This window comes from Panthera leo, chromosome D1 (assembly GCF_018350215.1).
Source record: "Panthera leo isolate Ple1 chromosome D1, P.leo_Ple1_pat1.1, whole genome shotgun sequence".
NCBI classification, from domain to species: Eukaryota; Metazoa; Chordata; class Mammalia; order Carnivora; family Felidae; genus Panthera; species Panthera leo.
This window is the reverse complement of record NC_056688.1, coordinates 9,705,596-9,733,233: the sequence shown is the minus strand read 5'-3', so window position 1 is coordinate 9,733,233 and position 27,638 is coordinate 9,705,596. Positions and strand designations below refer to the sequence as shown.

The following is a 27,638-nucleotide window of genomic DNA, read 5'->3' as shown; positions in this document are numbered from 1 at the left end:
AATTTCTGACTTCGGACATGTTCCAGAAACTGAGTAAACTAAATTTTTGAAAATGGATTTTATTTTTATTTATATGTATTTTTTACAGCAAGAAGACTTTTTATTTATATGTATTTTTTACAGCAAGAACACTTTAAGGTTTTCAGGAAGGCCCTTTCATCCCCATGTCCTTATGGTTTTTACTAATGGTCTCAAGTTGGGGCATGTGAAGCCCCTGTTTCTTGTTTATCTGATATTCATAATACAGAATCGAATCTGGCAGTTCCGGATATACCCTTCAGATGAGAACAAGATACATGGGAGTTAGAGAAGTGTAAGATGGGAGAGATGATCGTGTAATGCCAAACACAGTAGGAGCCACCAAGTAAAACAGACACAAGCTTTCAATAACTGGTAAAATCCCTAGAAGCCTGCGTATTTAACTTTTATTTCTTTGTCTATTTTAACAAGGTGATCCGAATGATCCTGACTTAGAAGGTTGTTTCAAAAGTAAAGATCTACGTGAGCCATCCTCTCCCATTTGTCCATCAAGTTAGTCCAAGGCTTTGACCTCCTGTTGGTCTTCCTTGTCTGACTCTGGTATCACTTTCCTGTCGGCAGTAACATGAATCAGTTTTAATACACAGAACTCTGTAGTTGTAAACACAATGTAGCATGGAAACAGCTTTTCAAAGATTCCCCAGTAACTGTCTTGGATTCTGGGGATGCATTAGATTTTGCAACCAAGTATCAACGTGCAAGTGGGAGGAGGGGTCATTATGCAGTCACGTGGAATTTGAAGGGCTTGGGAGAAGACTGCCCACCCTAAATATATTTTGCTCACCTGAGAGTGACACTTCTGAGATTTCATCATTGATTATTGATTTCTTTGGATTACCCATTGCTTCTTCTAGTCAGACCTCTTTTGAGATGCAAATATTTCTGGGGTGGGCAATAAACATATTGATACTAAAACCTTAGCAGGAACACACTTTCTAGTTCTTTCTGACCGAAGAGGACCTAGATTATCATCAGATCTGTTGCAGGAGCATGGTGAAGGTGTATCTGTGTGTGCAGGGGGGGCAGGCTGGGCGGACACGAAAGGATGGAGGGAGGAGGAAGAGGGCAAATTTAAGTACTTTACGATTGTATCTAAAATATTTCAAAAATTTTAAAATGTTTACAATGTGCACTATAAAAGCATCACCTTCTAAATTAGCTAATACTGAACTACATGCTCTTTTTGAGCTAAAATTTTTTGTTACAAATATTTTCTGAATTCCCACATGCAGCCAGTGTGTCAGGCACTTTGGGTGGCCCAATTTCTCACTGAGCTTACAATGCAGTGGCAGACAAGCCCACAGTATGTGAAAAGTTAAATAATTTAGGAGTTAATGAGTTGAGTTGATTATAAAACACGGGTGCAAAGTAGCGTGTGGTTATTTGCCAAAAGAATGGTACAGACAATGACTGCAGAAGAAGCTCGGGAAAGGAAGATCCCCGTGAACAGAATGACATTTAAGGCTCCAGGGCTGAGGAGGGAAAATGGGTAAGCTCATATATAAAAGGAGTTAGGCAGGCATGTAAAGCATTATCTGCTCAAGCCTGAAATGATGTTGTAGGTGAATCAACATGGGTGGTAGCAGGAATGTTCTGATCATTCCTGTAAAAATATGCACAGAAACCTGAAGCGCCCAGACCCATGAGCCAATGCTAGTTAAGTACCAGTCTTCACCCATTAGTTGAATCAGATAAATGAATCTTTCCCTTGGACTAGTTTTGCTTCACCCTTAGAAGCTAATTCAAATCATCTGGCTAAAAAGTAAGAAATTAAGTTGCTGAGTATTATGTGGACAACAAAGCCAGGTGATTAAATGATCTTTTCATTTCTTTCAGAACTTAAAAAACAAAAAAAAAAAACTAGTGTGGACATATTTTTATTTATTTATTTACTTATTAAAAAATTTTTTTTAATGTTTTTATTTATTTTTGAGACACAGGATGAGCAGGGGAGGGGCAGAGAGAGAGGGAGACACAGAATCTGAAGCAGGCTCCAGGCTCTGAGCTGTCAGCGCAGAGCCTGACGCGGGGCTCGAACTCATGGACTATGAGATCATGACCTGAGCTGAAGTTGGACACTTAACTGACTGAGCCATCCAGGAGCCCCTAGACATATTTATTTTTAAAAGAGAATTCCTCTGGTAATATTAAAGGGAGTTAGCCTTAATACCAGTAGGATAAGAACCAAAATTCTATTACTCTCTGTTCTTCCCTGAATACAGTATGCAAATAAATATTTATAAAATTAATGTTGAGTTAGCCACATTAGTTTTCAGTCTTAATAACAAAAAATGTAGAGTTTTTTTAAAATAGGGCTTCTTTTTTTAAATAGGGTGTTTCCTTTAAACTCTTCGGGACCAAGTGTCTCCTCCTGCTCTAACATGATTGCAGGGATAAGGCTATTAACCCCTCACCATGAGGCTAAAGCCCCCATTACATGAACCTAGGTTTCGCATCCTTAGATGTGGCTTTGGTGGGATCGGAGCTGGTAATCGAAAAGACCCGCTGAGTTGTTAAAGACGACAGGGCTGCAGGAGCTGAGAGGGCGTGGTGGCAGGTGGGTACTGTAGCCCGGAATGAGAAAGGAGGGGAAGGGAATGTGTACAGAGATTCAGGCTTCATTTGTTGTCCTGTTTGCACCACTTCATGCTGGCATATTGCCCAGATACGCAAGTGGGCACACAGGCTTTAAAGTGGAGGGGGAGAAGGTTTATTCAAGGCCCCGTAAATACAGTGGGTGGGTTTTTAGAAGATTTGAGGGCAGGGGGCAAAGGGAGTATGAAAAAAGAAGTGCTTCTCTATGGGGGGAATCTAGAAAGGTAAGAATATTTTTGACAGAAGTAAACTTACTTTGCTTTGTGTCCTTTGGCCTTTGGCTTGTAAGGAAGGGAAACCAGCTCTTTCTGAAAACAAAAACAAAACAGAACTCAGAAAGGAAAATTTTTAATTCTTGCGCTGACTGAAATTTCCTTACTTGAAAAAAAAATCTGAGGGAGAATTACCATGGATTTTACACAGACTAGCTTCTTAAATCTGGAGACTGTGGGGTTAGAAATGTTCCAGATTAAGAGAGTTAGGGTTCATTCACGAGAGCAGGTGTTTGTACATCTGTAAGTTTAGGGGGTGCTATTATTGTTTTCCTATTTTTATTATGTTTCTCTTCATTTAGCATTTGTTTTGGTATGATCTAAGCAAGACCGATCACTGGAAAACAAAGATCAGCACTGCAGGGGCCCATGGGAATATCCTATAGCCTTATAACACGTGATGGCAGACCCACTGACCATATCACCTTGCTTCTATGCCAGCAGACCTGCGTTCTCTGGAGATGGCAAAACTACCTGATGTCTATATCCTGCCCTCACTCCAGTAGATAGAAGGCTCTGGGCCATGAGTATCCACATATCTGGGGACAATCTATAAACCTCTGGGAATGTGCCATAACTCGCCCCTCCAGATCAATGTATCTGAAAGCCTATCGATCTCACCGAGATCCTTTCTTCTCTTTGTTTTCTTAAGAGTTGGAGAATCTCATCTCTCCTTTTAGCCTGTTTAAAGGAAAAAAAAAAAGTGAGTGAGTCTTTGACTCAATAATAAAGGTTTTGTCTGTGAAGGGTAGATATCATTGCATTTGCCTTCCGGTGTTCTTTGGAAGAATTTACAAGTATTTAATTTCCATGATAGATTCTCATGTGTAACACAGTTTATTCCAGAAGATGCTACTTTACAAAATAATATGATTTTCACACTAAATGGAAGGGGTTTTTTTTGTGCCCATCTAATAATCTAATAACCTTTATTAAGACTTTACTACACAAACTATGCTGAGAACTTCATGCACATTATGCCATTATTTTCTTATAATAACCCAGAAGTTCGTCACTACTGTTACCCCACTTGATAAAGGAGGTAACAAGGTTTAGTAAGGTTCAATAACTTACCCAAGCCATGAAATGGCAGATCTGGAGTCAGTCCCAGCTCTATTTGACAGCAAAGCCCAAGCTATCGTCCACCCCACTAAACTGCCATCAGATGGTAGTAAGCCGCAAGATCAGCAAACTCAGACAGCAGGCCACAACCTAAGTCTGTGACAAGACGGCTCTCAGCAGTATGCATATGGAATGGAACCTCATTCTCTCATCTCTCCTCTGCCTTAGATACTGAGACAAGGACACCCTCAGGTAAGTTTTCCTATGTCTTAAAACACTACTTTAGTGTAGGCATGAAGATTTATCAAGATATAGACTATATAAAAAGGGGCAAGTATGGGTACAAAATTTCTTTCATAAAATCCAGTTATGTTCAGTTTTGGAGACAGCCAGGGAGAACATTGCATCTAGAGTATTTGAGAACGAAAGAAGAACCTGAAAATCAGACAAATAAAATTTGTAGCTTTGAGTGGCCAAATAAAATGAAAGCAGCTCTGTTTAGATCAAGGCTACAACCAGGAAATAACTGGGAACAGACACAGATTTGTCATAGCCAGGTAAAAACTCGGAAGTCACCCATCCATCCGAATTGACTGAACACGGCACTCTTTTCCTAGGGCTGGGGTAACGAAGCACCATGAACCGGCTGACTTAGAACAACAGATATTTATCGTCTCGCAGTTCTGGAGGCTGTCTCACAATTCTGTCAAAAATCAAGGGGCTGGTGGGGCCAAGCTCCCTCTGAGACGTGTAGGGGATCCCCCCGGCCTCTGCCCAGCCTCTGGTAGCTGCTGGCCATCTGTGGCGCTCCTTGCTTGCAGTTCTAGACCTCCAATCTCTGCCTTCATAGGCATGTTGCTTTCTCGCTGTGTATCTCTGTCTTCACATCTTAGAAGGACACTTATAAGGCCCACTTTACTCCAGTAATAACTTACCTTAAGTAATTTCATCTACAGCGACTCTATTTCCAAATAATTTCACATTCTGAAGAATACTGGGGGTTAGGACTCGAACATATCTTTTTTTCAGGGGAGACGCGTTTCCATCCGTGACGAGCACCTGTGATGTAACATCACTGTGCTAGGGGCTGAACAGCACAATTCCTGCTTGCAAGGTAATTGCAGACGATACTTTCAACTGTGCCATGAAGGCGTTTGTATAGGCTGCAATCAAGAGACCTGACAAGGGACCCTTAATTCAGACTCGGGGGGGTGTGTGTCTCTAGGGGAGACTCAAAGATGTCCCAGAGGCGACAAGCTTGTTCCTCCAAGCGGTGGTCACCAGAAAGCAACAGACACAGGATGGGGATAAAAGCTTTTGAGGCGGAGGAAGCAGGGTGTGCCAAGCCCTGGAGGCTGCTGCATTGCTAAGCAGTAGTTCTTCAGGACGAGTCTTCGGCCCGGACGCAGCTGGCAGGCGAAGCTACAACCGCGGGGTGAGCTCCACAGAGACGCTGGAGGAAAGGAGCCCAGGGGGCAGGAGAAATCAGCAGCTGGGCCAGGTCCACCTCTGGCTTGGCTTTGCCTCGTTTTGCTCCCGTCATGTGAATCTTGCCTCTTATAAGCCTATGAAGTTTTTATTTGGGGACAGGATTTCTACCTTTCACTTGAATTTTAGGTCTCACATAACATCACGGTTATTGAAAGAAAACTAATTCAGGATACTTGCAAAAACGAAGCTGAATTTCATAACACCTGTCAAACTTGCTAGGGACTGGATAAAATAATGTCTGTAGATAAGGACTGGGGATGTTTTTAATGTAGCTGTTCAGTGTTGGTTTCTTTTCCAACTTTTCCATTAGGAATTAATGGCTCCCGTACTGTGATTACATAGCACTTTGTACCTTTATTAAGGTATGGATCTTACTTTCCTTGTTTTATCTCATAGTTGCTACCATGACTCTTTCAGGGTATTATCCTTCTTTTTATCCTTCTTTAGAGCCTAGCGGTGCCTTGCAGATGATACTCCATGAAGTTTTGTTACGCTGAATTGATTGAGTCACAACATGTGAATGAAACTATTGCTCTAATACACAATTATTGGCCTAAGGGGGAAATTTAAAAAAAAAAGAAGAGGAAGAAAAAGAAAAATGTTTTAGAAAGTGAAATTAAACAATGGATAGTTCTGAAGATTCTTTATGGACAAAACTACATGATTATTTTGTGTGTAACTATGGGGTAGCCGTAGGCAAGTTGTATTGACATAATGCTTCTCACGTACAGACACATACTTAGTTACAAGATCTAAAACAATAGTAAAATTAAAAATTCACCTGTCTTAAAAAGAGAGATGCGTTTATTCTATGATCAGTCCAGACCAGGTGCATATTCATGGTAGGAGAGTCACTGGCTCTGGAGTTTGGCCAGCACTGAGGCACCAGCACCATGGTGTAGAGTGTGCTCTCATGGCATGTGCAACATCACCCAGGGCTCTAATCATAGAACTTTTTTTTTAAGTGAGGGACGGAGCAAGTTGGCTGGGCTGGTCAGCTGGGCACCTGCTAGGGGGGCCTCTACCTCACTCATATGGTGGCTCCTAGCACCCCCTTCCTTGAATCCCTGCTCACCTCATCCCCTGGCCCTGCCTTCCTTGGTAAAAAGAAAAACAAAAACTCAAATAGATTTTATGTTAAAAAAGAAATTGATTTGTCCTTTTAGTTCAGGTCCTTTTTTTACTATAATGGATTTTAGTGCCTGATCAGTTTTATAATATAATGCACCAGAAACAAAGCTTTCAGATATGATTTGATTTCTGCTTTCTGGATGTGCTTCCTGGGAATGAATAAGAAAAAACTACCGCAGGCAACCGTGTCATCAGAACAAAAACAGTGCCAACTATTCTAATAAATCTCTGCCTTGATAATTAAACAAATTCAGCGGTAAGAGAAAATCTCTACAATTTAACCTACTAGTAGGGATAAATAATTTACTTGTTAATTTCATAACAACAAAAGACTAATCATTTCTACTCACAGTGTTCTGGTCGTATTCATTAATGGGATAAGAAATTTTTGCCATATGATTTATTAGTTCTTCAAATAATAATATAGGGAGATCAGAATTTAAATTTAAATATTTTAACATAGTATTTTCTTCTATATTTATACATTTAATTTATATACTATTCTTAAGAAAATAAAGTATGGACTAAAACTTGGTTCCAGGAAACTAGGATAGTTAATATCTCATAGATGGTTAATACATTTTGGTGTCACTTCAAGAATTAAAGGGCTTAGTTTTCTCTTTTTGGCTTTTCAGAGCCAAACAACATGGGCGGCTCCACAGACTATGGAGTCAAACACTTGGGTTGGAATCTCAGTTCTGCTGTATGATTAATGGCAAGTAGTACCTTAAATAGCCCTCCCTGTTCCTCCTTTCTTCCCTTTGACAGTAATCACTAACCCACAGGTTAGAGGTTTGCGATCCTGGGCAAAACCAAGAGCCACTTTCTGAGTCTCGGATTTCTCATTTCCAAGCAAGGTTGTTGTGAAAACTGGAGATCATACAAACTGCTTTACCGAATGCATGGCATATGTTAACATTTAATAAGCGGTAGTCATTATTATTGTTATTATTACTCTTATAAGAGAAAAATTTTCTTCCAATGCTTTCAAAATGTGGAAAAGTGGGAAAAAGAGGATGGATTGCCCATCCTCTGTGGACAGGAGGATACTGATGATTCCATCTCTGGCCTATGGGTGGAGTTGGATGGAAGAAAGGGAAGATGAGGAGGGTTAGTGAAGAGATTATTTGCCCTTAATTATGCAGTACAAATTCCTCTGCCCACAAAATTTCCAGTGCATTATAAACTTTCTCCCTAGTTAATCTTCAGTTATACAAGAAACTCTTAATAAATACTAGTCTTTGAAAGAAAGGTCCTTTCTTCTCAAGACCTGGTTCTCATAGGAAAAATCCATTTCTTCTTTGGATTATGATTGAAATTTTTTGACTGAAACATTCATCAGAAATAGCATACGTGTGTAATTCTCTGATTACTTATCTATATTACCAAAAGAAGATAGATGACCACAGCATAAGCTGAACTACTGAATTTAATCTTAAGATGATCTTAGAAGAGTACTGAATTGATTTTAAAACAAATTCTTTGCCTAGTTGCCTGGCAACCATCCCAATACTTAGAGAATCTAGAAACTCTTGGAACCAGTAGGGTATAGTAGTTAAGCACCTTGGTTCCATTGACAGATAGACCTGGGTTCCAACTGCCTTTGCTAGATTTTAGCTGTGTGACTTTGAAAGAGTCACTTACATGTTTCAGCCTAAGCTTCTTCATCTATAAAATAGGGGTAATTGTGGTAATTCTCAGAGCTGTTCTGAGGATTACATAAGGAGGTGAATAAAGGATTTACAGCATATGTGCTTTTTTTTAGTTCCCAAAGTATTATATTATACAATGATTTTCCTTTCCTTCTGAAAGGAAAAAAAAAAAAACATGAAGAAAATAGACTAAAAAATACTGGAGTAAATATATTAATTTGCATGGAAATTTAAATTTTTTACAAATTCTTTCCATTGAATATAAATGCAATATATACTCATGGTCCAAACATCAGAAAATGAAAAAAAGTACATAAAAAATAATATTTGAACATATCCATTGCTGGATCTAAAATCTTAATATAAGTTTAGAATTTTAAAACATGTAGAAAGTTTCATGAGAACCTTAAAGGAGCTCCAAAATAAGCAATCTAAGGATTTAAAAAATTATGCATCAAAGGGAGAAAGGCAGCCAGAGGAGCATTGGGGTAACTTAATGACCACAGTAGAAAAAGCATGCTCAGCAATGGCACGAAGGTAACAGGCCAAGTAAAAATAAATGGAGATGTGGAAATAGGAATGAGCTGAAAGATGCTTAAAGATGATGATAAGCCTGTCTTTCCTGGGGCAAGATGTGTGTTTTGGGAGAAGAGGAGTATAAAGCGTAGGATAGTTGAATGGCATCATATTGAGGAACTTGACATAAAGACAGCTCTGGTTAAGCTTGGTTTAGTAGAAAACGGGAACTATGTTTCTGACCACAATATAATTTAGAAAATAAAAAGAGATATCTTAAGAATATTTCAAACATTTGGAAATTAAAAAGTATACTTCTAGATGTGATACACACACACACACACACACACACACACACACACACACTGGAATATTACTCAGTGATCAAAAAGAATGAAATCTTGCCATTCGCAACAACATGGATGGAACTAGAGTATATTATGCTAAGCGAAATAAGTCAGTCAGAGAAAGATGCAGATCATATGATTTCACTCATATGTGGAACTTAAGAAACAAAACAGATGAACATAGGGGAAAGGAAGGAAAAATAAAATAAAAACAGTTTTGTATGTGTTGTTTTTTTTTTTTTTTAGTTTATTTGAGACACAGAGAGAAAGAGAGGCCGAGAAAGAGGGAGAGAGAGAATCCTAAGCAGGCTGTGCACTGTCAGTGCAGAGCCCAACATGGGGCTCAAACCCACGAACTGTGAGATCATGACCTGTGCTGAGATCAAGAGTAGGACACTTAACCTACCGAGCCACCCAGGTGCCCCGCAAACCATAAGAGACTCTTAAATACAGAGAACAAACTGAGGGTTGCTGGAGAGGAGGTGGGTGGGGGGAATGGGCTAAGTGGGGGATGGGCATTGAGGAGGCCACTTGTTGGGATGAGCACTGAGTGTTGTATGTACGTGATGAATCACTGGGTTCTCCTCCTGAAACCAATATTATACTGTATGTTAATTAACTTGAATTTAAATACATAATTTTTTTAAAAAAGCATATTTCTAAATAATTCTTGGGACAAATTAGAAATCAAAATAGAAATTTAGAAATACTTAAAATGGAATAATAATGAAAATACTATCCAGCTTGTGAGGTGAAGCAAAAATAGTATTTTGAGGGATATTTATAGTTGTGCTTATGTTAGAAAAGACATAAAATGGACAATTAAGAAACAAACTGAAAAGAGAAGGAAGGTAGAAAGAAAATAAGAACAAACCCAAAATTGAAGGAAGAAGTGACACAAATCAATAGTAAGGTAGAAGCCAAAAATATGATGGAGAATAGTAAAGCCAAATGTTGGTTTTTGGAAAAAGACTATTAAAATAGATAATCTTTTGGAAAAACCATTGAGAAAAATATACAAATGATTACAAATGAAAAGAAGCAATAACTAGAGCTACAGCAGAGATTAAAAAGATGACTAAAGGGGCGCCTGGGTGGCTCAGTCAGTTGAGCGTCCAACTTCAGCTCAGGTCATGATCTCACAGCTCGTGAGTTCGAGCCCCGCGTCGGTCTCTGTGCTGACAGCTCAGAGCCTGGAGCCCGCTTCGGATTCTGTGTCTCCCCCACTCTCTGCCCCTCCCCTGCTCCCACTCTGTCTCTCTTGCTCTCAAAAGTAAATAAGCACAAAAAAATTTTTTAAAATGATGAAAAAACACTATGAATCCTTTACACCAAGAAATTTGCAAATGTAGACGAAATGGACAATTTCCTAGGGAAAAAAAAAAAAAGAACTTAGCAAACAGATCCAAGAAATAACAAACAGTCTCATCCATCTAGAACACAAAAACAAAATAAACAAGCAAACCAAACCTATACTACTCACTCAGTTTAGGGTCATATTTGTAATTTAAATTTTAATGATGACTGTAACGTTGGTCACCATTTAGCTCATCAGTCGGGTTTGCCTTGGCTTGAGTTGGGTCTAATTGTCGTTGCTATTTACCACCTTTAATAGCGTGTTGGCCTCACTTAGTTAGCTTCTATACTGGAGTCTTTTTCTAGGTTTCCAAGAGCTATTGCAAAGGGTCTGTATAGCTGAAAATATTCCTGTCCCAGTGGATTTTTGATAGGGTTCTGGTCGAGAACCACTGATCCAGACCTTCAGCATGATGTTCACCTCTTAATCTATACTTGCATAGAGAGGCGGTATTTACCTGCAAGGGTTAACTAACTTTGGCCACACGTTTTTGTTGAACTTTCCATAGTTGATATTTCCAAATTTATTTTCAGTGACAATTTTTTTTCAGGTGGTACATAAAATAGGATTATGGGGAAACATTATGAGAGTCTCCTTAACAGTATGGGCAAGCCAATCGTGATTGTGTCTTTTAATCGGGACATGGGTACCTGGGGGACGGCGCCTTTCGTCATCTACTCATCATGTCTGGATGACAATCTACATCATTTGATAATCTATACCATCACCCTTTTACCCTGTTAGTCAAAGCATCTCATTTAATCCTAAAGCTTGGTTTATACCTGGCTGTACTCTAACCTTTCAATTATGGGTTAAAAGAAAATAGAAAGGGAGAGCAGAGAAGATAAAACAGACTTTCACTGAGTCACTGCTGGATGACAGGCCTTGTGCAAGGGATTACTCATTAAACCCTCATAACACAGTGAAATGGGTATTATTATTATTACTGCTTTACAGCTAGAAAGAACTCAACCACACAAAAATTAACCACTTTTCTTGGGGTCACGTAACTAACTAGTAACTGGCAGGACCAAGGATTCAAACTCATTCCCAACACTGTTTGTTTGACTCCATATCCTCTGTTTCTTTTGCTACAGTACTTCGAACACATCCTGGAGATTTTGGAACACTTACACACACACACACACACACACACACACACACACACACACACACCGTGACAGATGGCTTCTTCATTCAGTCTTCATTTTGAAAATGAAGAATTAATTCGGATTAACCATGGTGAATAAGACAAATGTAGTCTGCTCTCAGAAAAACTATATTCTAGTAGAAAATGGGAACACACAGAGTGGGGAGCTAACCCAGCTTGAGGTCAGCTTTGATCAAAGTTATTTATTTTATGCTACCATGTAGCACTTTGCAAAAAGTGGTTGAAGGGCAACGAATGGTTGAATTACAGTAGTACTTTTAAACTGATGAGCTAAGATCCTATTTAATATAAATATAAATATATTTTTATAATATATTATAAAAATAATATAAATTCATGATAGGATTTTTGATTAAAAGTTAACTATTAAATGGGAATCACACTCCAAATTTATAATATTCAGCCAAGGTTCTATAGTTTAACACAAGTTAAGGACATTAGCTGATCTTTTTTCTTGAGACTCCTAAATTTAACTTTTAATTCTATGCCTATGATCAGGAGTCCAACAGGAGCACTAGGGAATTCTAGTTCTTGTTCTACAGATGCAATCCTCAGTAGGTTCCATGTCTCTCCCACGTGCCATGCCAACTTGGGGAAGGTGCAAGTTACCAGCGGCTTTAGGTACAACTAGGTATGGGTAAAAAGTCTCACATCTCGGCTTGATTCCAAAAGGCGGCATGTAACTGCTAGCATGTTGATTTTGATAACAGAATGCTTCAACTATGAATTTACTCTATAAATTTACTACCATCCCCTGTGCCTATGAATTGAACTCTGCTCTGTAGATTCTATAATTTCTGTGTAGTAAATTTATACCTGCTATGTAGTAAGATACTGAACTGTTGGACCTTAAATGATCTACTATGTACTTTCAAAGACAGCGTGAATAATCAAGGAAAAGGCTTTCTCCAGTCTGAATTTTAGGAGGCAAACCCACCAGCAGTAATCCACGAGAGTGGATGGAGGATGTCAGAGGGCTATTAACTGGAGGAAGAACGCTGACTGGCAGGAAAAAGATGCATATCTAAGCACCTTTCCATACCTCCTGGAAATTGCTTGATCCTGGCTCAGTTCCAAGCTCTGACATATATAATTTTCATTTAAAAAATGACAGCTTACTAAAATGAGAAAAACATATCAGTCATTACATAAGAGACAGTCAATACACAGTTTTTCTTAAATGTAGATTCCAATAAAATATTAACTTATCTATTGTGAAGAATAAAAAGAAATATATTTTCTTGGTTCTGTTACACATATTTTAATGGAAATCAGTACTAATTATCTGCAGAGCATAGCTCTTGTTTTAAAACATTCACGCAAAACAAACGCACGAAAGTACAAGTGATTTTTAAAACTGCTTAATGTTGCTTTCAAAGGCACTTATTTTTTAAAAAAAGCAATAAGTGAGATTTGAATTTTAATGTTGGGGAAAATAGGAGCACAAAGTGAACATTGCATTTTAAAACTCACTACAGCATAGATGTATTAAGGGTACTTCTACATGAGATTGAATTATAGACTATTGATGGCTCAGTCTGCGATAATTATTAAGGCTTGTCTTCAGCAAACAAGTAACTACTGAGTCTCTAAGGTTTTCATCATATTGATGCGTATAGATAAGGTGAGTGTGTTCATAGTGCTGGCCTCCTCTTTCAGGAGTGTCTTTCCTGTCCTGCCCATTAGGCTGCAAGAAGGAGGGGGTGGGGGACTTCCCACTGGATGGCTCTCCAATCTCATCCCTGGCCCTTAACTTCCCTGAGTTTCGGGCCTGGCAACTCCACCTGCTTCTCTCAAAGGCACCCCACACTTGTACAGTCTAAGCTGAATTCTCAACCCTTCCCCACTCCAACAAAACACCAACGCAACACCTGAACTTCATCTATCAGACGCTCCTTGTTTCAGAGAACGGCACCTTTTGTGCAATCCAGAGAACTCGGAGTTATCTTCGATAACTTGTTCAGTCTCACATTTCCTATCCAGTATAGGACTTAAGTCTTGGTTATTTTGCTTCCTAAATCTCTTCCAAACCTACTTTTCCTAATCCAAGCTTACCATCACCTCCCAGCTGGATGATAGCAATGGCTTCCACTCTGGTTCGCCCCCTTCCGCTCTGGCCACTTCCAATCCATTCTCAGTTCTGTCAAATGTATTTTAATGGAAACCATTCTCTGTATTATAGTCAGTCTCCTGACTTTTCCAAACAAATCCGATATTATCATCCCCCCCGATGTAAAACCCTTCAGTGCCTTCTTATTGTTCTTACGGTGGCCTAAGCTTTGCATTGCTGGCCATTCAGCTTCTGAAATGCCCTATGCCTTTCGAAGCACAGGGTCTTTGCAAAGCTGCTTCTGCTGTCTGCAATGCTCTCCCCCAAAGCTCCCAACACCCCTGCTTCTGGCCTAATGAATGCCCACTCTTCCTTCAAATCTCCGGTTAGTCTTTGCAGAAATCCTTCCTGTTCCCTTGATTGGGTCAACTCTGCCCTATTCAGTGTCGGCCCAACATCACGTAGAACTCTTTCACAAATATCTCTCTCCCTGATTAGACTGCAACTTTCATATAAGGATAGAATTTGTATCTTTACAACATGTTGGTGACTCCACCACTGGACTCCAGTGCCCAGCACGGTGCCAGGAACACAGAGGTACTCAAAAAATATTTGTTGAGTGAATCTTGGCCAGTTCTTCCAAAACATATTCTCCTAAGTTTTGTCCTCATGATTCATTGTACTGTATGGCTTTGCTTGCCTCTTCTTCCCTGAGCTTGGCCTTGCCTCTTCAGCTATGACTGTTGACTTGCTTACATCTTTTTTTAAGGCTACCAAGTTTTCGGCAGCTTTGGGCGAACATTACGTAAAGTTCAGCTTGGCCCCACCTGACTCTCCATTTCAGTATAGAGCCTTACCTGTATGGGGTGGGCCCTACACAATGTTGAATTCAACCTCGCGTTACAGGCGAGTGTCTGTACCCATACCAACATTTACATTATGTCTGCTGGAAGCATTATGGTCATAAACTCCAGAGAATGCAAAGATAATACATAAAACATGATAAGCATCATTAAAAACTATCTTTTTTCTTTCTGTTTTTAGTTATTCAGTGCTCTAAAAATGTATCCTTTGTAATAAAAGTTTCAAGACTTAGATATACTGTCCTAAATAATAGCTAAGTTTTCTCTAATAAGTTACTGAATTAAGGTAACTATGAAAATATGTCTTTTTTCCTCAAAAGGTTATTTAAGTGTTTATCTCTATAATAGAACAACTGTTTGTAGGTTGATTTTTTAAAATCGTTTTTATTTATTTTGAGAGAAAGGTGGGGGGAGGGGAGGAGCAGAGAGAGAGAGAGAGAGAGAGGGAGAGAGAGAGAATCCTAAGCAGGCTCCACATTGCCAGTGCAGAGCCCAACGTGGGGTTCAATCTAACAAACCATGAGATCATGACCTGAGTGGAAATCAAGAGTCAGACACTTAACAAACTGAGCCACCCAAGCACCCCTGTAAATTGATTTCTGAACATTTTTTGACTTGGCTAAAAAAAATTACCATTGGTTAGGGCACCTGGGTGGCTCAGCGGTTGAGTGTCAAACTTGGTTTCAGCTCAGGTTCTTGATCTCACAGTTTGTGGGATCAAACCCCAAGTCAGGCTCCACATGTCAGTGTGGGATTCTGCTTGGGATTCTCCCTCCATCTCTCTTTGCCCCTTCCCTACTCTCACGCAGTGCACACACATGCTAATAAATAAACTTAGAAAAATGCCATATGTCAATTTGTTTATCTTGTATACTGATGGCTTTAAAGTAGTTTTCTGGGTATGGCAGCGGGGAATAACACAAATGTTTAACGTTGTTGATTGTTGGGGAGAAGGGTTTATGCTTCTAGAACTCTGCTTTCTTGTTTATAGCCAAGGCTTTCTCTTGTATCAGAGTTCTAGTACATGAATATTGCCTTCTCTCTGTGTTCAATTTCTTTCTTGTTTCCTTGTCTAGTACCCCAGATACTCCAGGACAGTGGTCCTGCCTTATTTTCTACTCTTGACCCCGTATTCTAATTCCATTTCCATCTGTTGCCTTTTCCTGGTATCACTTCCTTTGGAAAACATACAATGCTCATCTACTGTGACTTTGTCCTATCAACTGTATTTCCACTATTGCCTTGTCAATTATCTTAAAACCTACATAATCCCATTGTGTTTCATCCTACACTCAATAGTTTCATTTAGTCATGTTTCACAAGCAGATAATTAGTATGGGTTCTTGACCAGGTGTATCTTAGGGGTTAAAATGTTTTTATTCTGTTCCTAAGGTGAATGTATATAGAAGACAAAGTACGTAAATCTTAGGGAAGAAAGAAGAAAAGATTTGGGACATGCATTTGGGACATGTCCCTGTTGAACTCTGGGGCTGTGTCTGTATCAGGCAATGAATTCGTGTAAATGATTGCAAATCTCGTCTATCTGATCCCTTTTCCTCCAAGTATGTTTTCACGGACTGTAGAAGTTGCAAAGAAGATGAACAGGGGAACCTCATCTGTCAGCTGAAAATGTTTCCCAAGTCTGAATAATGTTTGAAAACAAAGTGTTTCTATAGATGATATAAAAGAGTAATTCATACATATTTATGTAATCTTTTCATTATCATTTGCTACCAAAATATTTGCTTGTTACTGTGAATGCACAGTCTATTTTTATGATTCTTTCACTTGAATTCTTTGACAAATCAGGAACAACAGGAATTTAAATGACTAAGTATCTCTTGTTGGTGAAGGAGAAACCTACCATTTCCTAAGGTTCTATGGAGGAAAAGGAACTTCGTTAATATTACATTAGAGCAGGATAGCAAAACTAAAAAAGTACTCGATAACACTGTTACTGAGAAAATTTAGGTTTGTCTGGGTAGCCAATTCTGATCAATTTGACAGCAAAGAGGATTTTTTTTTATGTGAGCATCATGGTAAGGACACTGAGAAAATTTCCTACATCTTTGGTTTGGATCTATGAAACTGATAAGCATCCCTTTTATTACTTTGAAGTATAGGATAGTATATAGGATATATATATATACAGGATATAGGATAATGGAGAATGCCGTTAAGGTTTTCCACTTTCATGCTGTTTCATAATTCAGTGAATAAAAGTATTGTGAAGCTTCTTAGATTCTTCTCCTAAGAATGTTCTCATGGCATGATTTGCTTCCGGTTCATGGAAATGCCATATATATGCAAGCTCACTTTTGAGGAAGACTTACACTATGGTCAGTCTTGGCTGCATAGGTTATGTGATAGGATGGACTAAAACCCCATTCCCTATAAAGAGTATATCTGGGATGTTGTTCTGTAGATGAATAATTTCCTTGTAGAAATCTTCAGTTTATACATACTCATGTCAGAACTCTGATTTCAGATGGACATTTCCAATAAGTCATCTATTTATATGACTTAAAATACTGTTCTGATCTCTTCTTCCTTCTCCCAGCAAATGAATTATTTATAATTCTTTTCATAAAGAGATAATCAGCTAAAGAGCTTTCCTAAAGGTGGCAAAACTAAAAAGCAAATTAGTTTTATGACTTCAAAAAATTAGCTGACTATTCATTTATTATAATGTTTGCAGACTACTTTAGAACTCTCAAAGGAAGAATAATGGTCCAGTATAGTGCTATAAGGTTTCCTTTATGGACAGAGTAAGCCATTTAATCTTGACAGACTCAACTGTTTTTGATTTTCTGCCATGGATATCCATCAAAGAAACAGTAGTTGTGATTAATAGCATTTTGACCACTAACCAAAAGCATTTATAATGCATACCTGGAGAATATTCCAAAATGGAGGATAACGTTACAGTTTTTAAAAAGTTCGACAACCAAAAAAATCAATATCAGTCGGGAGAAAAAGCTTTTATAAAGGTACTTTTAAGATATATGGAAATGAAATTTTTAGATTTTTCATTAATTTTAAGGAACAGCAGAAGAAAAAACCTTTGAGAGAATTGATGGGAAATACTTTCCCCCTATTTTAACATGAAAATCACACTAGGTATTTACTTATCAATGTATATGTTCAAGATATGTAGAAGGTGCTCTGAAATTAAACAGATCATTGTAAAACTTTTATTAGCTAAAAAGAACCACCCACTGCCACTTTTTTTTCTGTCATCCAGCTAAAATTTCTAGAATGGTGATGGCAGCAACACGAATGGGGCACAATAGACTTAGAAAAATGGTAGAATCCAAAAACTGACTCTATGTTTTCATAATTACACGGAGTCACATTCTCTCACATGACATAGAGACCCATGAGATAAAAGCAAAACTGAGAATAGAAGTGATGTGCTAACATACTCCTAAAGCCAACTTGCAAACAGATTAGCTTTGGGGAGTATTCTTGCAAAAATTATCAGCCTAGAAAAATTTGCCAGATGGATATACGCGGAAAAGGCTAAACAAACTGGAAACATCATTGTATAGACCATATGTTCACTCATTAATTCATTCACTTATGCATTTATTTATTCAATCAACAAATATGTATTGTGTTTCAATAACCAGAAAGGCATCGGGCTTAGGCACTATGAAATGACCTCTATTCTCACAGAGGAGAGGTGAATTCACATTTGTCGAAGGCAAACTACGGCCAGGTGCGTCACATGACTTGTATCAGTGTATGAAGTGGCCATCTTTATCATTCCTCTTTTTCTATCTGAGGACGCTGAGCCTCACAGTTAAATAGGTTGTTCTAGGTCATGCAAATAGTAAGTGGCAAAGTTGGACTTCCAAACTGGCTTTGTTTCTGAAGTCCACTACACCATGGTGCCTGTAATCTGGCAGGGAAGACGGGAACACACACAAAGGCCCATAGCACGGATCAGAGACTGTGATAAACGCCGTGAGAAAGATGTACGTGACTTGCCATAGGAGCATGCGGGGGGAAGCCGTTCATTCTTCTAGCGTCTAGGTCGCCTCTCCCGGCACAGAGAAGCTGGCACTTGAGCTAGGTTCTTGGAGGTAAATGGGGAAGAGCATTTCAGGTAGAGACACCAAAGCGCATTGCAGGTTGAAGAAACAGCTTACAGTCTCACGGGGCTGGAAACAGTGTGTCTCACACACGTTTTATTTACACTACAGTTTTGAATTCTAACTTATTTGGGAGCAGAGCCGAACGGTGCCATGGCCAAAATCATAATCACACAAATGAGTCTCATGGGCTTTGAAGTGAGGATACAGGCTTTGAATCTAGGCTCTGCCACTTACCACTTGTGGGAACCAGAAGATCACTTAAGCCTTGTTGGATTAAATGGGAATCATCGTCATGAGACTATTGTAAGGCCAATAGGAGCTGATACAAGGGAACTGCTCAGCTTAGTTTCTAGCACATGGTATCTACTCACTAAACTGGCCGTTATGGACACTACATCACAGTAGTATCTGAAATATACCGCAGGATTCCTTTGCCTTTTGTACCAGGGCACTGTCTGAACAGCATTCTACTATGCTGCACTGACTAAGCTCTTCAATGTACTCACAAGGCATAGCTTCAGTGACATTCTATTTCTTTCCTGCGGGCTTGCTGTTTTGTTGGGCCTCTTCTGCTCTCAACAAATAGAATCTTCTTTACTGCATTGCAGACCTACTTGAGCTGATGTCCAATTTGGCAGATATCACAGAATAATCTGTCTATTTAGGCTCCACAAAAATTATTTTACCCATTCCCCACTTCGCTAGCACCTACGGGGAGGCTATGGAGTGTGCCCTAGCCTAGTGGTTGCGAACCAGTTGTGCAGTGTGGGCTACACTGGGGGTGGGGGAAGGCTCAGGAAGGAGGAGGAGAGTGGTACAAGTCGGTCAGGTTGTGGTCAGATCGAAAAGGAACTTAACATACTGAAGGATTTGGTCTTCATCCTGCAGAAATGGAGAGCCAAGGAAAAAAAGGAAGTAGGTGGATGGACTGAGTCGTTCATCTCCCCACTCCCCGCCCCCACTCCTATGTTGAAGCCTTAACCCCATGTGTAACTGTATTCTGAGAGAGGGCCTTTGCGGGGGGGTAATTAAGGTTAGATGAGGTCATAAAGGTGGGGCCCTAATATGATCAGACTGGCGTCCTTGTAAGAAGAGGAAGAGACACCAGGGTTCTCTCCCTGTGCCATGTAAGGACCCGGTGAGAAGCTGGCCATCTACAGGCCAGGAGGAGAGGTTTCATCAGAAGCCAACTCTGATGGCACCTTCATCTCAGACTTTGAGCCTTCAGAACTTTGAGAAGATAAAATTCTGTTGCTTAAGCCACCTAGTCTGTGCTATTTTGTTACCCTAGCATGCTGATACAGAAGGAGAGAAGCGTGACTGGATTTGGGCTTTAGGAAGACAACCGGTGCACTGTGGAGGACTGCTCTGCATATTCTTTGGTCAAATCGATACATTGTTTGAAACTCAGCTCCTTTGGGGAGATTTCTTGATTCCTTAAGCTTCATTTTGATGCCTTTCAATGTGTTCCCACAGTGTTATGTGCATACAACTATCATGATGATGTATCATAATTCTTGTCTTTAGTTGGCTGTCTCTACCACCAGACTGTACGCTCCTTTAGATCACAGACCACAGCTTTCTCTGTATTCCCAGCATCTGGTATGGTACTTGGCGCTTGGTACTTCTCAATAAATATCTGTAGCATTAAGTAATTAATGTAGAAGAACCCGAGGCAAGGAAACCAGTTCTAAGACTACTGATATAATAGTCCATTAGCAGGGGTGCCTGGGTGGCTCAGTCAGTTAAGCGTCTGACTTCAGTTCAGGTCATCATCTTGTGGTTCGTGGGTTCAAGCCCCACATCAGGCTCTGTCCTGACAGCTCAGAGTCTGGATCCTGCTTTGGATTCTGTGCCGCCCTCTCCCTCTGTCCCACCCTCCCTTGTGCTCTCTGTCTCCGTCTCTTGAAAATGAATAAACATTAAAAAAAATAATTCATTAGCAGAACATGCAACTGTAACTCACATCATCTTAATTGTTTGGCAAAAGGTGATAAAAATTGACAATAGTTTGTCTTTAATCTTTTATTTTTAATATCTTCCAAAAATGAAATTAAAAAGTATTGAGGAAGTTGACTTGAATGATTTTTACCTCACTAAAAATTAGGTTCCATCCCACCCATTAAGTCCTGATATAAATACACAGTACCTAATAGCCTCAAGAAAGAAGAAAATGCTGACTATTTATAATCACCTCATTTGTTTGGAAGAATCACCAAAAATCTATACAGTGAATTAATGTAATCAGCAAACTGAAATGCATTATTCTGTAATCTATGTAGAATTCCCGATAAGTCTTTCAGAGTTTGCCAGTACACCAATGATTAAAGATATTAGGCCCAAACCAATCTTCTATCTTTGCTTTTATAGTGCAGCAGCAGTTACAGGAATGGAATTTATCCATTAACCAAACAAAATGTTCCTATAAATCACCATATTAATTGAGGAGTTAAAGTCTGTGCCTGTGCCATTTAAGCAAAGGAGGGATGTTGCCAAAAAGAGATATGCTCAGTGGATTTGATGGTGCTAATGTGTTCAATTTCACCCTTTAGTCGCTGTGGTTCTAGATGACAGACTCATCCCTCTGATCATTTAATTCTGACCTATTAAGATAGCCATTTATATTAGATTTTTCCAGTTCTTACAACGTTCTTAGAACACTGTATATGGTTTGGGGATTTATTGGATGGCAAATGTGTGAAGCCATTTTCCCCCATTTCCCTCTGATTCTGTGGGCTTTTGCAGAGACTGAGAATAGCCAAAACTTAATAGAAGTTTTTAATCTTTAATTATAATTCTAACAAAGTTTCTCTAATTGTTCAAGCTGGCATACAAGAAGTAGAAAATTTTTACATACTTGTGTTTAGAAAAGAATAACTATATATATATATATAATATATATATATATATGTACTTTTTAAACGTTTTTTAATTTATTTTTGAGAGACAGAGCATGAGCAGGGGAAGAGCAGAGACAGAGGAAGACACAGAATCCAGAGCAAGCTCTAGGCTCTGAGCTGTCAGCACAGAGCCTGACGTGGGGCTTGAACTCACAAACTGTGAGATCATGACCTGAGCTGAAGTTGGGCACTTAACCGACTGAGCCACCCAGGCGAATCAAATGACTAGGCTTATTTAGAAAATAATAATGAATTTCTAATGAAAATCAGATGACCTTGAAATATTGGCCTACCTTTTGGAGATACTTTTCTTTCTCCTCAGATTGCTGAGTCTTTAGGGTGTCAGCAGTGATGTCTGGACTCTCTAAAAGAAACAAAGTCAAATTCAACCTGAAATAATTTTATCCTGATTTTATAATAAGGTTGATATGAAACTGGATAAATATTAAAAGGTAATAGAGCGGGAAGGTAGACACAAATATGTACTGTCTTGAAACTTTATAAACCAGATTCATAAATAATTGGAGACTGAATAATTGGCTATGGCCAAAGGGAACCTCTAATGTCTTTAGAAGGTAAGACAAGAGTCCAGAGACAAGAGAAGGTCTCCAAAGAGAACATATTTGCAGTATCAGAGCTTCCAATTTCTATATTCCTATTCAATGTGGTAGGGAATTTAGACATTCTCCTCTGGGTAGATAGGGTGGTCTCTGAGACAGAGCTTTGGTATGCAATTCAGAAAGTTATGCCAAAGTGTAAAGTCATCTCCTTATACCTAGTACCTAGTTTCTGAAGAATCTAGGAATCAGGATGTTGAAATGCATAAAACTTGGTACTTAATGTTTTTTCCAGCGAAAAAAGGCTGGAAGTAAATTTTCTCTAAAAAATACGAAGGGGAAGTAAAGCAATTATTGGAAAGACGACGGCATGAAAGGTATTTAAGCTCTCTAGACCTATAAAAATTGCATAATAGCAGTTTGCACATCTGCTTACTAATGTCTTACACGTCTGGGAACTTGGCTCCCAATATTGATTCTGCTTTCAACTTTCTCGGAGGCTTTCCTGTGTGAACTTGATTACGTAAACACCCCATTCAGTCAACATGTAACGTTCCCCCAGATTATTCTCTACCGTTTAGCCAAAGAGCTGCCATAACTCAAGAGATACTTTCAGATGTGATGTTAGGTGTAATAAATACACCAGTGGTGCTTTTGGGGAAGGAGTGCTGAGAAGTTGGAGAAGCTGTGGGTATAGGGTTTTAGACATGTGAAACGAAAGATTCTTATTTTAGAATTCGGTTCTGCAGTTACTTCTGGGAGGAGCTCTGCAATCCTCCAGGTTGGTGATTATGACAGGAGGCATCCACTCACCAGTTGCACCGCCCCTGGAGGCCCTGGCCACCGGCAGACGCTGACTGCTACCTCTGGACAGCACCAACTGAGATTCGTTGGTGGGATACATCGACGCGGCCACCCAGAACTGCTTGGCCAAGTTGGAGTCCTGTTCTGAAGATCCCGTGAACACCAGTAATCCCTGAGGGCAAATTTCAACGGACTCCTTTAGGCCAGGGCGACCTCTGCCGCCGGGCTTTGTTTCCATGGCAACTCAGGAGCTTCTCCAAGCTCCCTCGGCTTCTTTCCCAGCCCCGCCTTGTAGAGAACGGTCAGATCGGCAACAACCACGCCAGAAGTCCTTAGTTTTCCTGGATAGGTGTTGGGGTGCAGCGCCTGCACATGGGCTATCCGAAAGCCCACGTCTTCAGGGCCACAGGCTTTAGGGTCGGTCCAAGCCTTGCGAGTCCAGATAGCAGGGTCAAAACATCAAGTTGGGGGCGTTTCTTGTCCTGTTGGGAGTCAGTGGGGCAACACTTCAACGCTCTCACATCCCCAGTCAGACTTCGACCCACCTCCCACCCAGCTCCCTATCCCCCAAATATATCTAGATATCTAAATAAAGCTTTCAATTTCTTTGCTCTGCCACCTGAACCCACCCCCTCCTTCCACACCAGATTGCCACAGCTCAGCATGCCCTATGTGGATACTGGTTGGAGAATCCAACAGGGAGGCCAACCTCCTAGCCCTAGGGGAGCCCAGAGGTCCAAACGGGGCGATAAGCACCTAGGTGTAAAATTTTTGTTAAAGAGTCCCCTCCGCCCTATCCTTTCAGGGAAATCTAATGGAAGAAGCTGAATTTAGATCCTAAGTGCATTTACTCATCAGTCCGGCTAAAAGCTGTGTGCTCTACAAGAGTCTTAAATGATTACTTAAAAGAAGGGGCTATGGCTCATGTGTGGACTCGGTCCAAATAAACTGTGAAAAATGTTCATGTATTCTTATAAAAAAACCATTATGAAGTGTGAGCGAATCACTTTCCTGGGAGATTTCATTAATCTAGGAACAATCTCACTATTTCAGCCAACAGCAAAGTTGTGATTACCATGGCAGGAATTGACATGGATGGCCTACAGCCAACTCAGGAAAGGAAAGGGGACACCTGGTAATAACCACAACTTACAACTTGATGGCACTTTTTAATCTTTCAAAAATTTTCATACAGCCTCACAAAAAGATAGTTTCAAAAGTTGATAATCACAAGTCTATAGAATGGCAATAGATCAACTAAGCAAAAAATTATATTCCCCAATATGTCTAAAATTTGGGGGGGTTAAGCACCTCAAGGAAGTTGAAAAATTATAAAAACATATATATATATATAATACATTGTATATTTAGCAGCTAAAATACTGATTTCTCTCTTGGCTAAGCTATTCATAGGCAATGGGGAGTATCTGCGTATTCCAATCCCCCTCCCCCACCCCAAACACACTGATGCGCATAGGCAGCTCATTTGGACGATTAACAAATCTTTTTACCTGGCCGTGTGGTTAGTGATTGGTACTATTAGCAATCAGCTAACTACACTGCCTAGTAACTAGACTCACAGAGGGGGTAAAAAAAAAAGTTCACTTCCATCACACACTGCAGACCAAGTTGGTGCCCCAACCGTGGTGATAGGCAAATCATGGTGTCAGTTGTAGCTCCCTTTAGTTGGTGGGTTGGTGAAAATGACCTTACTCATGAAAAAAAAAAAAAAAAAAAAAAAAGCACAAGGGATCACATCATACAGCATTAAACGTCAAGTTCGGGGCTCGTCCCCTGAGTCTAGAAGTCATTATAGCTTACATTAATGCCATTCAACTGTCCAGATGTCGCCCTGCTTGCAGGAGATTGCCCACTCTCGCAGTGACGCCCCGGAGTAGCTCACAGTTTAACTGCACGGAGCAGCGGCCGACCCCCTGGGGTGCAGGCATTTCCCCCGAGAGCCGACCATGTGCTCCGCGAGCAGCGCTGTGTCCCGCAAATGCTGACGCATCGAGTCTCGAAGCGCAGCTTTCTCCCAACGCTCGGGATCCGCCGCTTGCCGCCGAGGGTGGCTGGCGTCCTCCGGCCCGCGGGGCGGCGGGTGATGCTGTGCCTTGTTTTGATGGCAGTGGAGTTAGTGATTGTGAGCACCAGAGTACAATCAGCTAATTACACTGCCTACAAACCGAGCACCGGGCGCCCGCGGGCTGCAGCTCCCGGGAAGGTCGGCGGTGCCCACGCCTTGGCCCCGAGAGGGGGCCGGGCCTCGTTTCCCCTCTGGCGACGCCCGACGGTGCCCGGACGCGAGGACCAGGGCGAGGGGTCCCGGACTCCCCGGGTACCCTCGCCCGGCCCGCGGGATGCGCTGGCCCCTGCCCGGGCCCCCGCGCACACTTGGCGTGGCAGGGCCAGCGGGCAGCGCTCCGAGAGGACCTGCACCTGCGGGCCGCGCCCTCCCCCCCCACCCCCCCCAACCCTAGGTGGCTTCATCCCAGCCTCCGCCGAGGCCCCGCGCCGGTCCTCCGTGCCTCCCGGGGCCCTCCCCCTCAGGTTCCCTTCCTTCTCTGTACGCTTTCTGGGGCCGGCTCCCACCTCCCTCACTCCCGGGTCCGGTGCGCCCCAGAAAACGTTTCTTCAGGCCCCAGCCCGAACCCTAGAGCCGGCTCTCTCAACCCCGTGCGCCCCGCAGCTCCGAACGGCCGAGTGACCGTGGCCGTGGCGGGCCAACCGCCCTTGGAACCCCGAGGCGGAGGGGGCGGGGCGCGCGCGAGGTGGGGGTGGATTGGGGGAGGGGCGGAAGCTGCCAGAAGGGGCCGAGGGCGGGTCCTTGCGGGGAAGAAGCCCTGGAGACCGAGGCACAGATTCCTGAGAAGTTTCTCTTCCTGATAGGGCAGGAGGGACAAAGAGCTCCTTTTCCCCTACCCCTCCCCAAGAAGCCCCACACGCCCACCCAGTTTTCATGCCCATCTCCGTCAGAGAAAACAACTTGGCCTCGTACCAAATTGTAGGCTCTAATTTTCCAGATGGAGATAGGCCTGGGTGGCCTCTGGCTTGTGGGACGACTGCCTTTGAGAATCCCGCCCGCACCCTTGCCTTCTCCTTGGGCTCCTCTTACAGTCTTGGAGGGCCTTGCAATGAGGTGGAGGGTTGGATCTTCTAGTCAAATAGCCAGTCAGCCAACTCGTTAGTTAGATCAAAGCTTGGGCCTCACATATTTATTTAATTTCCTGGTATATATTCAGCACCTAAGGTCACTTATTCTACCCTCCATGTGTATAATCTAGGTGGTAACACAAAGTGAACACATTGTTTATCCCTCAAGGCAGTATATAATAAATTACTAAACTGGGCAGAAATAGAAGAGGGTAGGTTGGGTATCAGTGAGAACTGTAATTGTCAGGGAAGGTTCATGGAGGAGCTGAGGCTTGAGTAGGTCCCCCAAGCAAGACTAAATCTGGATATTCAGGGAGAAACAATGTCTTGTGACCAGTTACATTTTTCTTATTCTCACAACTCCACATGTGATAATGTAGATGTATTTATGTGTGTATTTGGAGTAGACTGGACAAAAAGGACAGTTGGAGAGGATTTCTGGGGGACCTGTAGGAATACTTCTTGTCTTACTTACTCCATGCCCTCTTTTCCTTCAATGAATAAGTCAGGAGAGGATAACCTCAGTTTAGTGAAACTCAGTTGGGAGTAGCCCCCCACTCCCCACCCCCAGTATGGTCTTCACGCATCTGGTATAGAACACTCACTGTTGACCCCAAATGCTTGGTTCTAAATTATTTCCCACAGAGGAAAACTTCGCAGCTATAGATTGATTCCCTAAACCCAGCAAATGGTTTCATAGATGCCTCTAATAGCGTGAATTAGGAGCAACTCATCTAGATCATTCAAAACAAATTCTAAACTCATACTATTAAGCCACCAGAAGAACTTTCCAATGATGAGTTTTCAGTATTATAGCATTATCTTTCAATATGAACACACATTTTTTGCCACACGCATCATTTGTTCTGGCAACACCAAAGTGAAGAGTAAGAAACCAACTTTACTGTATCAAATGTATGGTACAGAAAACATTAATTGTCAAGATCAACTTATAAAGTTAAATTGCAAAAAACAGGTCATTTATAACTAACAATAATTTGCATTCATCTTATGGTTGGGAGAGGCACAATGTTGTGGAACATATTACACAAATCCCTCACGCTTCTTTAACACGTACAGTAAACCAAGCCATACTGGGCAATATGCTGGAATCAGAGCTTATTAACCTGTGAGCTTTCTAAAGGTAACTATAGAGCCAATTTTGTATTTTGTAGTTAAATATACACGCATAAATAAGCGCAGGAGCGAAATAGCTTTCATTCCATTAACAACATGCAGACTTACAAGTTTTGGTTAGGACGTAATTATAAAAGCAGTTCTGTTTTTTCAAATTGCGAGTCAATTTACCCAATACAATATTAAATACCTCTTCCTGGTTGATGTTTTAGGATCATTAGTTGCATCTAACATGTCTTACCTGAGTTGGATTGCTGCCCTCCAAAGCACTGGTTGCAGTAGATGCCTTGAAACTTATATTTTTAGAGCTGTTCTTCAAAGATGATAAAAAAAATAAAGAAAACATATGTAAAAGTCATCAAGATGCATTGTCTCCAGAAATAGATTTTTTTTTTAAACGCAGTTCATTTTGCAGGTAGTGCAACTAAAAAAAGTAAAATA

General features: G+C 40.8%; 1 protein-coding gene across 3 annotated transcripts; it reads right to left on the bottom strand.

The window, feature by feature from the left end:
• Nucleotides 1-403: 403 nt before the first annotated feature.
• HOATZ (HOATZ cilia and flagella associated protein) lies at nt 404-27,555 on the bottom strand. 3 transcript variants are annotated; one of them, XM_042906434.1, is made up of 6 exons: nt 27,439-27,555; nt 22,917-23,389; nt 21,840-21,910; nt 3,528-3,587; nt 2,890-2,942; nt 404-590 (listed from the first exon to the last, which is right to left on the bottom strand). In XM_042906434.1, the coding sequence occupies exons 2-6, from the start codon at nt 23,143-23,145 to the stop codon at nt 533-535; spliced, it is 471 nt and encodes a 156-aa protein (XP_042762368.1). In that variant the 5' UTR covers nt 23,146-23,389; nt 27,439-27,555; the 3' UTR covers nt 404-532. The 3 variants fall into 3 exon arrangements, with proteins under 3 accessions (XP_042762368.1, XP_042762366.1, XP_042762367.1); XM_042906432.1 differs by lacking the exon at nt 27,439-27,555 and adding an exon at nt 25,500-25,627; XM_042906433.1 differs by lacking the exon at nt 27,439-27,555 and adding an exon at nt 24,729-24,972.
• Nucleotides 27,556-27,638: the final 83 nt, after the last annotated feature.

Bases quoted from the DNA above. Each gene is read 5' to 3' on its own strand.
- HOATZ (XM_042906434.1), bottom strand. From the start codon at position 23,145: ATGGAAACAAAGCCCGGCGGCAGAGGTCGCCCTGGCCTAAAGGAGTCC. The intron at 2,943-3,527 runs GTGAGATCGATA...TTTTGTTTTCAG, and splicing joins AAAGAGAAGAAAGGATCTCG to AAAGAGCTGGTTTCCCTTCC. The intron at 591-2,889 runs GTAAGTTTACTT...TACTGCCGACAG, and splicing joins GCCAAAGGACACAAAGCAAA to GAAAGTGATACCAGAGTCAG.